Source organism: Bombus impatiens, unplaced genomic scaffold (assembly GCF_000188095.3).
Source record: "Bombus impatiens unplaced genomic scaffold, BIMP_2.2 scf_0099, whole genome shotgun sequence".
Classification (NCBI taxonomy): Eukaryota; Metazoa; Arthropoda; class Insecta; order Hymenoptera; family Apidae; genus Bombus; species Bombus impatiens.
In genome coordinates this window covers 1064252-1080347 of record NT_176518.1, presented here as the reverse complement: position 1 = coordinate 1080347, position 16096 = coordinate 1064252, and the positions used below count along the sequence as shown (strand labels likewise).

At 38.3% G+C, this 16096-nt stretch overlaps 1 protein-coding gene across 1 annotated transcript in view; it reads left to right on the top strand.

The window, feature by feature from the left end:
* Positions 1 to 218: 218 nt before the first annotated feature.
* The window catches only part of LOC100742132, a 92609-nt gene continuing 76731 nt past the window's right edge, over positions 219 to 16096 (top strand). Inside the window, exons 1-2 of the mRNA XM_024364530.2 lie at positions 219 to 825; positions 4421 to 6548. Coding sequence (XP_024220298.1) covers positions 4650 to 6548 — 1899 coding nt within the window. The 5' untranslated portion in view covers positions 219 to 825; positions 4421 to 4649. The remainder of the gene's footprint in view (positions 826 to 4420; positions 6549 to 16096) is intronic.

The following is a 16096-nucleotide window of genomic DNA, read 5'->3' as shown; positions in this document are numbered from 1 at the left end:
TCATGATGTCGACGACGATCCTGAAAGCTGGCCAGTGGCCGCGATCGTTCGCTACGTACGCCCGTGTCGCGACTCGTGTCGTTCCAAGGTGTTTTAGATCGCGAGTTCCGAAGTTTGGTTGGTGACGTTGGATATGGATTGGTTTTGTGACGATAGTGAATCTTTCAATAAAATTATGTATATGTGATGTTTTCATAATTGCGAGTTTTGAATTTTAATTGGTGAGGATAGTGAACCCTTGAACAGGAAATTCGATGCAATTAGACATGTGCTTTTTGAAATCGGTTGAGGATTATGAAAGTATTACGTTAATGAGTGTTTCGAATTTTGATCAATGACTGGTTGATGATAGGTTGATTTTGTGACGATAGCAAGCTTTTATATGTTGCCTTTTATGACCACTTTTATAACGTAGTGGTACTTGGACGTATTTGCGTAGAGATTACTGGAGGTTGCTAGTTTGATTAGTAATTAGGTGACGCGTGCGATAATCGGTATCGTGACGTATGTAATTAAGTTCGATCGATGACGTCGACTCAGGCAATTGCTAGTGCTGTTATGTAATTAGGTCCTGTTGACATTTGATGCGACAGCCTGAACATCAAGAAAAACCTCGACCACCCTACATAGTAATCTGATTGCCTCTAACGAGATTTTGAAACACTTACGAATCGACGATGATGAAAGATTGAACATCAACGGTGAGATTTTTTCTTGCATCCTTGCTGACTGTGAAAGTGGAACGAAGTGCGTTTCGAGTGTCTTTTGTTATCAGAAGAGCACGAGCAGGTGGAGTTGCTTTGTGTGCCGGCTAGTACAGATGATGTAAGTGTTGATCGATATTTGTGTCAAGTATTTTGCATTCTGAATGAACGTATGAAAGAAATCCTAGTCTCGTATGAAGGATAGCTTCGTTCGTTAGCTCGATCGTGCTCCATGTTATTTAGTATTCCATGTGTGCGTGGATGCGTCATGTTGGTACTTCCACATGCCCGGAATCGTTCGACGTTGACATAAGGAATTCTTAATTTCTTTCCTTGCTTACGACGGTTGGACGAAAACTACGTATGTAAACTTTGTACCAAGACTTCGTAGTACGAGTTTCAAATATTACTTTAGAATACCAAACGATTTAAAATGTTGTATTGTTTAACATGTTGTATGTCGTAAAATTAACTTGTATTCGAAAGTATATTTTGTGCAATCTAAATAGGCAATGCGTTGAATTATTTTGCTCCCTTTCGTGACTTCCATTTGATGACGAGAGTGTTATAATTATGACAAGAATTATAGAGAAAATGAGAGGATAATTAAAATTTAATTTACTGATCTAGTTTTGTTCGATGATGATGTGATTCCCATCCTCTTTTCAATCGAGATATCGACGAAGCTTTCAATTGATTCGCGAAGAATGAAAATAATAGGATGAATAATAATCAGATGAATATTACGTATTGACTTTCGTGATGAATGCATGAAAATTCAAGGCATTCGTTTATTAACGCACATGATTATTACTTCACATGAACATTTCTCCATGAATGTCTCGTATTAAAGGACTTGAATTGCATATTAAAGCAAATGCAAAATTCGTGCTCTACGTGTCGTAGAAAAGCATACTGAATTATGATTGCATCAGTAAACAAAAATACTCCCTAATACAAACGCTGTTTCTTCATCGTTTCTTCACAAATTTACAATTTTCAAACAACCAAAAATGTACAATGGATACATATTACATTTTAGCAGAAAATTCCAATTTTTTAACAAATTTCACTTCCATTCGCGTATCCAATTCATTAGCACCTCCGATTTCATTAACACAGTTAAAATTTCTAAGCAAAACTCTACGACGATATGGATTTGCATAAATATCCGCTGTTTCATTATCGTAAATCAACTATATTTTGCTTCGTTAGTTTTTTCGAAACAAAATTGATCTCGAAGATCCGCCAATGCACAGCCGATGTAGTCGAGGACAATGAATCGATAATGAATTCTACAACGCATTAGAACGATACGATGGGAAATATTTGTTCGATAATATTTGAAGCTGCGATACTGCGGTGGCTGTTCAAACACGCGCAAACACGGAACTAGAATTATCGCTCTCGAGTCTTCATGTTTGTTAAATCGAGAGTAATCCTGCGTATCAACGAATTTAATGATATTAAGAGATTGAGATAAGAAGATTCTCTGATGGACTTCGTTAAACCGATGAAAAATACGAGAATTCGATAAAATAGAGATTCAATCGTTTATTTCGCTAATGTGCGTTGAAGGTGAGGCAAATGGAATCCTCCAGAAAATAATTTTGTATAATTGTGTATTTTTAGAGATAGAACGCTAAATGAAATTAAGGTTTATTTAACGTTGGATCTGTCGATCATATTAGTTTACTTGTACTTATTTGTCCTTACTAGAAGAATATAATTGCATATAATTGTTAAATTTACATTCTAATAGGAATGTAATTTATTTGATATTTTGAATATTTTTCTATTCAGCTTTTTCTTCAGTTTGTTCATTAAATAGATTCCATTTTTTCGAAAAGGGAATTTCCATTGACTTTTTAAACTTTACACGAAAGAAACTTATCGGGAGGCAAAGCAATTGTCGACGTTTCATCCGAGGAAGTATTTCCACGAGAAGACGGTATGAAATTAGCGTTTCACGTCCAACAATTGAAATTAATGACTGACTATGCCCGAGCAATAAGTTTCCTCGAATACAGACAGTCATTCTCCCGGCATGGGAACAATGGTAATTCGTGTCATTGTCTTCTAAGTATTTATCAAATCGCCGTAGCTCAGTTGAACCGCGGAAAAAAAGACGCAACGAGAGGAATTCTCTTGTTCTTCGTACAGAAGAAACTTCTTAAAACCGCAGACTGTGTTTGTTTCTCGTTCCCCTTAGGTTAGGGGCGTTTTTCTCCGTGTCTCGTTAACGCTGATATACAGTGACTCATGAAAGTACTTGAACATGTACCATAAGAAAGTTTTGTGAATACATTACTTGCGTTATGCGAAACTTTTTAGAGCTTCGTTAGTGCTGTAATGAGTAGGTTGCGGATGTTTATCTTACTACATTTGTATATCGAGGCTTATTAGTATAATAAATAACTGACTACTTAAATATTTCTACGATTTCTATGAAGTGAATTTTTATAATAAATACGTACATTTTTTAATCTATCTTAAACTTTACCAGTGTGAGCATAATATCCTTACCTTATTATAGCGCCAATGACATTTCAGAATGTTTTACATAGCACACATAATGTACAGTAAATGTAGAACAGCGTACAACGATGGAATACGTTTTTGTCGATGTATCTCGAAAGAAATTGCTTGCTGACGAGCCAGAAGTGAACTCAAAAAAAAGAAGACCTTTCGCGTTTCCAATTAAACAGAGACCAATCGGCGAAACTTGGCTTCGTCGAACAATTCCTTTGTTCCCGTTGATGTCGATTCCTCGGTTCTTCGTTAAGAATTGTCACAAGATTTTTCTTCTTTCATACTTTCCTCGTTGATATCGTATAACCTATATAATACAACAAATCAGTATCGTTTTTATCAGACGTGTTTTATAATGTTGAAAGCTACGCTATGATGCTACGATGCAAAATCGTAGTTTCGATATTTTTATAATTAATTATAAATTTTCCTCACTGCACGAACAAAAGCGACATCGGTTATACTAGATCGATTTTTCTCATTTTCTTCGTGATATCGGTGACCAAAAGCGTCGACCGTACCTTCGGAAAATTACATTTCACACAATTGCCCGAAATACAGATACATATATGTACATATAACCGGGAAGTTGTGCAAGGCGCACAGAAGGGAGCGGCGAAGGAAACGTGTCGAGCTTGCTCGTTCAAATCACGTATCTTGCTTTCTATTTATCTATCGTCGGGCTCACCGACAGGGATTCGTTTATCGCCGCATCCGCAAATTTATACTAGCTTCAAGGACACTCGCCCTATCTATCTCTACGTCAGTGTTACGAATCGTAGAATACTCCCGATTGAATCGTGCCATATTCGAATGTTTCGTATCAGGAAGCTGAGCGGAAATTTTTCTTTGATATGAAATTTCATGTATTCATGATTCAATGCGTCTCTATATTGGAAGTGACATGTTGTCGTCCAAATTTAGTTCGTTCTTACAGGAATTTTAAATATAAATATGACTCGAAAAATAATGATAGAAATTCATCCTCGCTAACATTCAATAATTAATCATTCCCATCGAAATTCATAATTTTACACTATGGTAAATACTTAACTTATATATCATTTATAATTAATCTATTAAACATATAATTGACAGAACATTTAAAACAAAAGATATTTAAGGCAAAAGCTTTGCTCTTTAATTATTTCAAACACTGCAACCAATCCATTCTATTCTTTCAGATAGAACCCAATATCAAGAGACACTCGCATAAAGGCCATTTGTCAACACCACTCACTCCGACAACGACCATCCTACGACCATGAAGCCCGATTCAGAACCACCGAGACATCCCTTCAGAATCAAACAATCCAACCCATAACTCGGTTAATCAATCACAAGATACGGTCTTAATCTCATTATCCAGTAGAGTCAACCTCCCATACAATAGAGGAATGATCCGCAATCAAAATGGTGATAGCGAGCGGATCCCCAGGCAGTACTGCGTCAAACAAGCTTAGGAGATCCCGCAGATTGTCTTCGACTAGGGGACTGAAGGTTCGACTAAACGCAAACACAGCCAACCAACCGATTCCCCAGCAAGACCTGAATCAGAAGCTCGGTCTGTGCCCGATAGTTAGTCGAAACGTGGTCGATACAAAAGGTAAGGCGTCGATCAATTGGGAATTGAACGAAAGAATCAGCCTGAGCAGTGGATCCAGTCCAGGGCTGGAGGTTCGGCCGGACGCGAAGAAAGGAATAGAATTGAGTGGAAATCGAAAGAAGCCGGAGACCAACGGCAGACAGGTGATGGTCGATAAGCAAGAGCGCCGTGAGAATGGGAAAATCGGCAAGACAAGTCTACAGTTCATGAACGTATCGGGATTTCAGCTGGAGGCGGAGAAGAGACGGAAAGACTCGTGGTCGATCGATGTGGATGTGATCGAGCGTCCAGGGGAGGAGGAGGAAGAAGAGAACGTGATCAAAAGCGATTCGAAGTATGAAATAGGAATCCCCAGCGAGGGGACCGCTGGGTCCAGGAAATCGACGAAGCAGAGGCGACAGCTGTCTACTGGGACCAAGTCGCAGAAGTGCAGGAAAAACGACGAAGACGAGAGCGTAAATGGGAAGTGGGGCAGGAAAAAGGTTGACAAAACTAACGACTCGATTTCCAAGAGGCTGGAGCTGATTCACGAGCTGAACCAGAAGATCCTAGCGAACTACGAGCGGTTTCAGCAGAAGTCTAGGTTCAAGAATCATTTGAAAGAGGCGAAGGATACTCTGTCTAAAAGTACCTCGAAAGAGCAGAGTGGCAGAAGTCGGTCGTCCTTGAAGGAAGAAAAGGAGCCGCGAAAAGAGGACTACATATACGCGGAAGCCAGACGAAAGGGAAGAACAAAAACAGAATGCGTAATTCAGAGATCGTGTCAAGATCTGTTGACGCAGCGCAAGCTGGACATCGACAAGTTCATCTTCTCCAAGGATCACTGCGAGAAATTGACTGTCTCGAAGGATCATAGACTCGACGCGTTGGACAAGAAACGATCGACGAAAATGCTGTCGAAATCGAGAATCCTTCGCGATAATGAGAACTTCATCATGGCTCCGAAACCGGGTTTCTGCGAGATCAACGACGATAAGGATAGGCGAACGACTACGAGGACCGAATACGGTAGTAGATCAAGACGAAACGAGGAAAGGAAGAGTGTTTTTTACCCGATCGAGGACGACGATGGTCAGGAAGACTCGAAAAAGCACGTAGATGGCACGATCAACGATGACACCGATTGTCTAGGGAACTCCAGATTGTATCCAGAAACCTACAGCGATCGCTCTAACGAAACGAGAATCGAGTTGGCAAACGGGGACGATCGAGGTGGGACGAGCACGTCGAAAGAGGCGATAGATCGGGACGAAACGGAGACCGAGCGTGCGGCTGGAATCGATCAGACTGATGATAGGTCTCGAGAGGAGAAACGTAGCCAGGCTATCGATCAGACGGCTCACAAAATTCTGGAAAATCTCGACGAGACTATCGATAAATTTGATCGTGAAAAAATAGAAGGAGGAATGACTCGAGTCGAGGACTCGAAGAACGAAGAGAAGAAAAAGAGGGACAGCTTCGATGACTTTATGCAAAACAGTAGCAGCTCGTTGTCAGAGCTGACCAACCCGAAAGTGGCCGGACTCCAAGAGACCTTTAATTCCTCTTGGGACTCCGGTGTCGGTGTAGATGTCACCGGCGGAAGTGGTTGGGTCAGGATACACACCGGGATCGAGAGCAGCCTCGTCTATCTCACTCTGGATACCACCGCTAGAGACGTCTGCAGGGACATGCTGTTAGGCGACGACTTGTCTCTGTTTATACAGGTAAGCGGCCCCGAACTTCCGCGGCTAATTATTCATTTGATTTACGACGCAAAGGTTGCGCGACCGCTCGGGTTAACGAGAGGGGCAGACATGCTAATGAGGAACTGGTACGACGACGGAGTTGTCGACGTCTTAGCGACGTCGTTGGATGATGTTTGCTCGAAATTGAAATGTTTTTTCTTTTTCTTTTCTTCTTTTTTGTTCGGTTTGAAAGTCGAACCAATTCAGAAGAAGATGAGGATGGTTTAGTTCGTCTGAGGTAAAAAAGAGTTGGTGAGTTGTTAAGAGGAGTTCATTTCTCAGTAATTTGGATGCTTTCTAACGAAGTTCGAACGTTTTTGAAGCTGAGTCACGCAGTATTTCACACTAGGAATATTTTCTTATTTCGCTTATGAAAAGCATCTTACCTCAAAACAAATTTAGTCTTGAATTGCAGACTAAAAAATCGTACGGTAAAAATCTCGCCAAACATACACAATAATATGCTTCACTCGCATGTAGCCGAAATTCCAAAAAAATTCCAATCGCACGCATAAACAATAATAGACAATGGTATCGCGTTACGCTCTTAAAAAAAAATGTAAGAAAAGAATATGACAGGCTGTCAAATGAGAATGTTCAAGCTCTGGTTAGAGGAAACGTGATAAAAAAGCGCGATTTAAGAAGGGGAAGCGAAGACGTGGGTGGGAAGAAGAAAAATGAAAGGAATTGAAAAAAGGAACGATATCTACAGTTAAGAACCCAGAGAAGGAGACGTGAAAAAGGAGAAAAATACGGGGGAAAAAATGCGAAGGGGTTTCAACGGAATATCACCGCGGGCTTTATCGCGTGCTCGAGCATTAACGACGTCTGCGACAGCGGGCGGACCGGAAATCCTGGCACACCGCAAGGTCTTTCTGAAGGGATCTGAGCGAGGCGATTTCGTTTCGTCGTCCTTAGAAAGGGTAAAGAGTTATCGTTTCCTTTTGATGAAAGAAAGATAAGCGTAGCTTATGTGTGTATGTATGTATGATGTGCAACATTACACGTTCTTAGTCGTAGAGCGGAATCGAGGGGCGAAAGTAATTTTGATATTTGAGAACTATGAACGAGGAGGAACTTTTGAATGCCTGATATGAATGAGTATGGAATATTTAGAGATTTCAGAATTTTAGCTCTGATATTTTGACAGATGAACAAGACACAGAATTAATAACATTTTTTGGAAGCTGTCAATAGCGTTTTGTTGACGCGTTCTGTAAACTGTCCTTTTGGAGATTTTAGTAGTTTGAATAATTTAATAATTTTAATGACGAAATTTGGCGACTCAAGCTTTCGAGTAGTTAAAGCGATTGAGAATTTTGTATCATTTTAATATTGTTTGTATAAAACAAAGCTTGCTGTATAAAATTTCTTCTACTTTCATTGTTTAAGCAAAATTTGATATTAACAGTATTTACAGTAATTAATCGATGTATATTCTTGCAAAATGTAGATTTTCCATTTGGAGGCATAATGCTTGAAACAGAGATAATATTTGTAAACCAATGTTGATTCGAGTTGCTTTTATTAACCTCCTTTTTATACATTTGCCGAGTAATATGTATATTGGAAACGTGATCGTTCCGAATCTCCGATACTCAGTAATATAGTCTGCCTGCATTTTAGGTCACGTTAAACCAGATATTGAGTAAACTTAAAGAGCCAGTGAGACGTTCAGAAAGGCGTCTCATTGTAAGGACTGTAACGGCAAAATCACTGAAACGTACTTACATTACATCTTAACCCAAAATCGATATCTTTCGGTCGCTATCTCTTTCAATCTTTTTCAATTATGAAAAATATCTCTCTCTTAAAATAAAAGCTCAAAAAATCGAGACAATTTTTGCTTTCAATCCTTCTGAAGAGCATCGTGCATTGTTTCGCGTAATAAAACAGGCCACCTCTTTGATACACAGAAACAAAGGTGACGTTGGATCAGAACGTAGCTAAAAAGGAGATGTACCGGGGCTAAGGGAGTTGCTTTCGACTTAACTTGCTATTCTCATCCGGGCAAACCGATTTCGCGTGTACGTTTCACCCGAACTTTCCTTCCGACCCTTTGCGCGATGCTGTATAATGAGTAGGACGCAAGTTGGCTTCTCAAAGATAACGAGGTACGCGCCAATAATCAAAGCAGGTTCAGACTTAAATAGCAGGCGTTCCTCTTAAAAGAAACCCCCCAGCTGGATACTGTCGGCTACTTGAAGTCAAACTCGCTGCTTACGTCTATACAGACGGCCGCAATAATAATGAATTTTCGTGTTTTCGTTTCATCTGTTCTTCTTCTATCTTTTCTCTTAAGACTGTTACGTCATATTGAAAAAATTAAGACAATCTCTGATTCTCTAAGTTCTTGTTGTGTATGATATTCATATTTGAAGACTAGGAGGAAGAGGAACAAGGAATATGAAAATATCTTTATTGAGAAAATTAAATATCAATATTCTAATCAGTTAGTAGGTTAAAAGAGGCTTAAACTCGAACGGGTCTTAAAGCTGTCTACATTATAGTATAGGAAGGCTTACATATATCATGTCTAATCGATGACGTATGATCAAACTTTGGTATCTCGACAACGTCTTTAGCTTCCACGAGAAATTCATTAGAGTACGGAACGGTATGCGAACGACTTTCCCGGGCAGCTGTTGCGTTTGAGAGCACCGTTGAAACAGGTGTCCCCGATCTGAGAAACTATGGCAAGGAAGTCAGGCAGTTCGTAACACGTGAGTGACCGGTTCATGCTTCGAACAGGTGTTTAATTACATAAGGGGCGAATAAGTTCACACGGGTTTACGTATCCGTCTCACTCGAATTCCAGCAATTTGCCGCAACTAGAAGGACTTTCGAGAATTCATCTAGTTCGGAAGTGTAAAAAATAACAATGACAAGAAAATAATGTCAAGTACGTATTTGATTTATAGAAACATCCTTTTCTCTGTTATACAATATGTACAATTTACGAAGCATTTGTTCCAGGAAACGAATCGTAATATGGAAGCAAATTCCTTCGTTAAATTTTATATCTTCGCACATGCACTTTTTTATATAATTTGTACAAATTAAATCAAAAACAGTCAAATTATTCCCACTTATTCCAACAATTATTCCACTTTGATGAAACAATTAGCGTAAAATTAGTCGGGCGCAACTAATATATGAATTTAATCATTCGAAGCGTGAACGCGTATCCGTCGGACGAATATTTCGCGCCGATTTCTCCAACTATCACAATATTTCCATCGGAAACGCTTTCTCGTTTAAATTGTTGTTCGTCGACGTTATGGACGAGCGTGTAATCAATAGAAACACGCGATTAAGCTCGAATCGCGATTCATTGCAACGGATTTGGCTTCGTTCGCATGAAATCACGTTCTATCTCTCATCAAATATATACCAGTAAGCCTGATCCGTTCCACTCGCTCAAAAACGCGTTACTTCTTAATTTATTTAATTTTAGCTCGGATTTAACCAGCAAATAAAACAATTTTCTATACTTCCTTGGAGGTAATCGTGCTTAAATGAACTGGAAATGATATTTTCAACATTGAGTACTTGAGCAAAAAATTTTAATTTTGCAGAGACAAACTAATAAACAATGAATATTTTTGAAATACCTCAGTTTTCATCGAAGCTTGATTTTGTTAAGTTTGAAAAATGATTGATACCTTGTTTATGAACGTGGATTCACGTGGCAACTGTCGAATATATTTTAACTGAAATTGATTACGAGATTGTTTGACATTATTTTTTACGGTTGATCGTTGATAAATTAGTTGCGATAGTGAAAATACGCGTGTAAAAGGTATAAACGTATACGTACCGGAGTTTCTAATCTGTGCAGTCGTATATAAACGTTTGTGTGCTTCTGTGCGCTAACGGTCTTAATTAGTATAATTACGAACATATTAATGTTAGCTAAGTTTCCTGATGGATAAAATTGTGTATACGTTAATATATGCTAATTACTGATCGTAGCGATCAGAAACGTAATATTACGCGCCAGTTTCTTTGAAAGCCTCTGCAAACAAGCAAACATTGTGTTATTGCAAATTTATTAGCGTCTTATTCATTGTTAGATAAATTTCAGAATATATTATTAAGAAATATACACGTTCGTTTATTAGAAAGAATTTTCCAAAATTTCTAAAAAGATTTTAACGAGATAACTGATGAAATATACGAAATTGTAATTTCTCTAGAAACCATATGAATACCTATATTCGAAATTAACGTAAGATTTTGGTATCGGAAACCTGTAATTCATAGAATTTCAGGCCTTGAAGGCAAATCTTGTCAAAGCTTGATACGTCAAGCTCATCTGTCAGTACTTAGGAACAATGTGCACAATGAGGAACACTACGCTATGCCAGATACGAGTTACGTCTTTGATTGTGACTTTAATACGAACAGTCATTATACGTTCTGCCCTTGAAAGGCTTGTTAAATGAAGGATCATAATAGAATAGAATAGATTTATGTAAAGTATTCAGTTTTAATTAATGTTAAAGAGTAAATATCATTTCCAAATTATTTCCAAAATTATTTCTTTCCAAATTTCATACTTTTTAAATTCTGAATTTTATGTTCTTTATCGAGGACAGCGAAAACTACAGGGAGAACAAAATTTCTAAAAAAAACTGTTCTTTTATGCAATATTGCATGTTACATAACGCAGATTTCGACCGAAAATATTATCTAGAACGAGAAACACTTTGAAACAATATCGTAACAGCCGTTTGTAATTGCACAGAGAGTAAAAATTATATTTCGACGGTCGTTAACATTTAAAATATCGAGTTGAAAGCTCGTTCCGGTACCGAGTTTCGGGCGCATATCGCAATTAAAAAATCGCTAAAAGTGTTCGTACAGCGCGTACGTTCAGTGTTGAACCGATTCTGCATTATTTTCTATGACGATATAATTCGTAACACTGCGCTGCCGGTTCCAGCAAATGGAACGAAATTTCGCACGCAAAACACCATAAACTGATACAGGGAATTTGTTTTTCCGGCTTAAAATGACAGCAGACATTGAGCAAATAAAGGAAATAAAGTCGACCTGTAAAAAACTAAAGGTACAAAGCAAAAAACGATTATAGAAAGTATTAGTGGTAAAATATTTCTGTAGTATGTTTTAAAAACAACAAGATGCATGAATCACAGGAATTCTGTAAAATAATCATCCAAAATATTAATCTTGAGAATAAATGTGAAATCCAGCCAGAAATCCAATAACTAATATGAAACTTCAAAACTATGCTCTCTATCTTCTGCCATTCACCTTAATTCCAACGTAATCAGCTGTCCGATGAGAACATTCCTTGCTAATTTAGACGATTGGACGGTAGGGAAGACCTTTCATCCGTCTTCGTGCAAAGAACGAACCTACGCTTCGACGGAAACAAGAAGCGAGAAGGACGCTTTTCAACGCTTAATCCGGATAACAAATGACCTTAAAAATATCTGAGCCACGTCGTCGGCTCTTCAGCGTCAGGAAAATTCCAGACGAATGCTCGATTCAGATTCTGCCGCGGGATTGAAAGCGGTTCATTTAAGTATCCGCCACGGGATAGACCGATGGTTAAATGGGGAACCATACCGTCCGTTTCATTCCACTATTTTCGCTGATGAAATCCCGATAATTATTAAATCTTCTCGTGGCCGTGTTTTGTGCAGCAGATAAAAAGAACCCGGCGAATCTCCGTTAAGGAACGGCGATGATGCGACTAAAGGCGGATAAATGTGGTATGCTTCAATGTTGCTCGATATTTCTGGTTTTTGTTCCTCGAAATCTTATTATATATAATTTTATTACATTACAAAATTGTTGAAGTAATTACTTCAAGAACAACTCTACACCTTTTCTTTTGTATATCCGTGACATGGAGACCGCTGTTACGAAGAGGATAGAATTTAGTGAAACAAAAAATTCGAAATAAGGAAAGGTCCATATTATTGTGCCCCTAAATATACATTTGGTTTTGGGTTACAAGGTCTAGAAACAAAAGAGCTATAAGCAGATATCTATTGCTGTTTCTTGTAGCCTTCAGCTGGAGCTACACACCAAGGTTAACTTTCTGGTAATGTCCTTTGCTATAAATATATGAACGTGCTCCCTATCATTCTTTCTATTGTATTGTAACACTGTAAGAGTGAGAATCTGGATCAGCATACATTATACCTATACATATTTCAATATATCTTTTTATTACAAATTCATACAGTCAATCTCAACAAAAATAAATTAAATTAAAAAATAGCGGATGAATATTGACCTGCGTAGACCAGATGAATCGGTTCTTTCGATCATTTAGTTATAGAATTATCGAGCATATTGTTGCGCAGAATGAAACGATGGGAAGGAATTTTTCGCGTACAACGAATAAAGGATGAGCTTAATATTATCGTTATCTGATATTACGCTGAGATATATGTATTAGAGTTATTATTTATTGTTCGCAAGCTAATTCTTCGTACGAGAAATGAAAAAAGATCGTACTTAAAAAATACCTGACAGGATCCTAAAGTCCAGCGAATCCAAATCCAAACGTGATACAGCACCCACGGCAAAACTCAGCTGAATTCGGGTTAACGAGCAGCTCGATTATCGATAATCCGGAGGGGTCCTCGAATATTTCCATCGACCAAAAAATTAACAGCGAACATCTTCCAATTAACCGTCCCCATATCTCGAAATCCATTTTTCGTTATCGGCAGCTTCATTACCGCGCATTAGATCATGCCATGTTACGCTACTCGTTGCTCGCCAGATACTGTTTAATTAATCCAATAAAAATCGGCGTGACTGTCGCGGGTTTTCGCGAATGACGCTTTGAAAGAACTTCTTTGTTTCGTCGCAATTTCAGCTTGAAAAAGACAGAAGAAAAAAGACATGTGCAGAAATCCGATTCATCGGAAGTTTTTGCGAGTCGTCTCCTCTCCAGCACTCATCAGTCTCGATATTATTTCAACGTAAAACACGTAATAAATTTTCCACCACTTTTTCGCCGTTTCTTTTCGCGTTCCTCCACTAAGAGGATTAAAGGATCACGATTAGAGCATTTTCAGGCGTTGCAATCCTTTTCAACTCTCCCCTTCACTCTTTCTTTTTATTTTTTTTTCTGTCGCAATACGCCTGCTGGAAACGGTACTACGAAATTTTTGCGAGTTTTGATCCGTACACAAACGAATCGACAATGAAAGTTCACAGCTGTGCTACAAAAGAGCGATTACACGATTTACCCGTGTTCATGCCACCCTTTTGAAGACCAAACAAGTTCCAGGGATGTGTAGTAGCAGAGGGTTTTTGAGGGAATTTGTGTACATTCGAGTTTAGAGATTAATGTTGGGTGGATCGTGATAGCAAAGAACGGGGATTTTAATTCATTTTGCAGATGAATGAGAAAAAAAATGAGAAAATAAAAGATGGAAATAAAAAGTGGAATTTTGTTGACGCGTTGTAGTTAAGGGTAGAATACTTGATAGCGCCTTCAGTTCATTTTTCATGTGTCATTTAATGTTAGATATATGCATTATTAGCTTATATCAGCTCCATTTTTTCGCCCGAAAAATATATTTTCCCAGGGGAAACTTATTTGCAAACAAATCGCAGTCCAAAATCTACGCAAGAAATTTCGTTTCATGTAACCGTATATCTTCCAAACGTTGTATTCTACAAACAAAAAAAAAGGGAAAAACTAAGTAAATAAATCGAAAATGGGAAGTAAAAAAAAAAGGAAAAAGCAAAAGGAGAAAAAAGTAGCAGTTTCAGCCCATAAAGTTCGGGGAAAAAAGAGCAGAGAAATTGGACGTACGATTTCCCGGGAAAGTGGATTTGAGTGTAAAGTCGAAAACGACGAATTCGCGCTGCGGCTCGACCATGCCATAAATAAATATAAACTGCGGCCGTGTCCAGCTTAGAGCTTTCATAAAAATCGTAAAGTTGCCGGACACCTGGCCAAGCGTAAAGTGCTTTTTGACGAAGCGATCGTGGCTTTATCGCGGACCATTAAACGGAATATTCCTTCGTTCCTTTCTCTCTCCAGCACTCTTTTCCTTTTCTTTCGTCGATGTTAGCCATATAAAAAGGGTTGAATAGACTGGGAAACAGGGTGTAGCTTCGTTCCTGTGCAGCAGCAATCGTTAAATAACGACTCGCCCGTAAAGAGTACTCGTTAAACGCGACAGCTCGTAAATTGTTGCTCGCGAACAAGGTAGCATCCAAGTTTTTATTTAGCTCTCTATAAAGGGAAGATATATCTTCGCCATTTTTAAATGGAAAAATTGTCGTTGGAAGAAGTTCAATGAAAAAATACGTTTTCTTTATTGCTACATGTGGCAAGTTAGAATGCAAAAAAAAGAAAAAATTGAATATATTTAACTTTGATTTATAATAAACGAGCAATGAACTCTGTGCTTTCTGCAGAAAATAAAATGTCACACATTTGGAAGAGCGTTTGCAGTTCTGCGATCATTTATTTAACTATACTGCAAATCTGAAACTATCCCGTTATAATTTATCTACACCCAACGAATTTTAAAAACACTGTTTCGAAGTATTTCGTATTTTCGAAACGAACGAAATTACCGCGATAAATTGTCTACATATACATAAACGATGGATGCTCATAATGAGTTTTGTTAATTACATGCAAGTCTCTGGGGACAACAAGTAGCCCAATTTCTCTCATGTGGATCGATAACGTCATTTCTATCGAACAAAAATAAAATTCCGATAGGTTGACGAGAATTTTCAAGCTGAATTCGACCCTGAAAATATTAAACATATGAAAGATGTAAAACATATGAACACATATTTTATAATGCGACACAATTCTATACATAAACTTATATATATGTCGGAGATGAAAGGAAAACCGGAGCCTTCCCTTTGCAATTTTGGGAAAGTCTTCTAATGCTTTAGCCTAGATTTTATCATAGCTGTAATTAAGCAATTGTTGTCATTTGTAATTGTTTGATATTTGTGATAGCGAAAGTGGGTTCGAGGTGACAACTGATCGCCGAACGTAGCCACGGTCACGGGATAAACGTTTTGCCTGACGAAGGTGTGGGTCGGTTGTATTGTTCTCCCTAGAAATCACATAGAATTGTACTTTGGAGATGTCGATATAATGGGACACACGTTGTATTAGGAATCAAACTCCAGACAGAAACTGCCTAGCAACGGTGTTTGGATCTTTCTCGATGCTTCCAAAGAGTATACAACAAACTCTTGGCAGAAACTGCCTAGCAACGGCGATTGGAACCTTCTCGATGCCTCCAGCGAGCATATAACAAACAAATGCAGTCGTACGGCGAAAAAGATTTTTATCAGATATTCATTCGTGTGATCGCCTTGGAAAGTGATACATCGAGCAGTTTACCGAGTGTCTCAGCAAATCGTATTTCTTTGTGTTTAAAATTATTCTACGCATAGTAAAGAGTTATCCCGTTGATCGTGAATTCGTTTGAACCCAGGAACATTGTTAATAGCGTTAATTAAATTCATTATTCGTAAAACCTATTAAT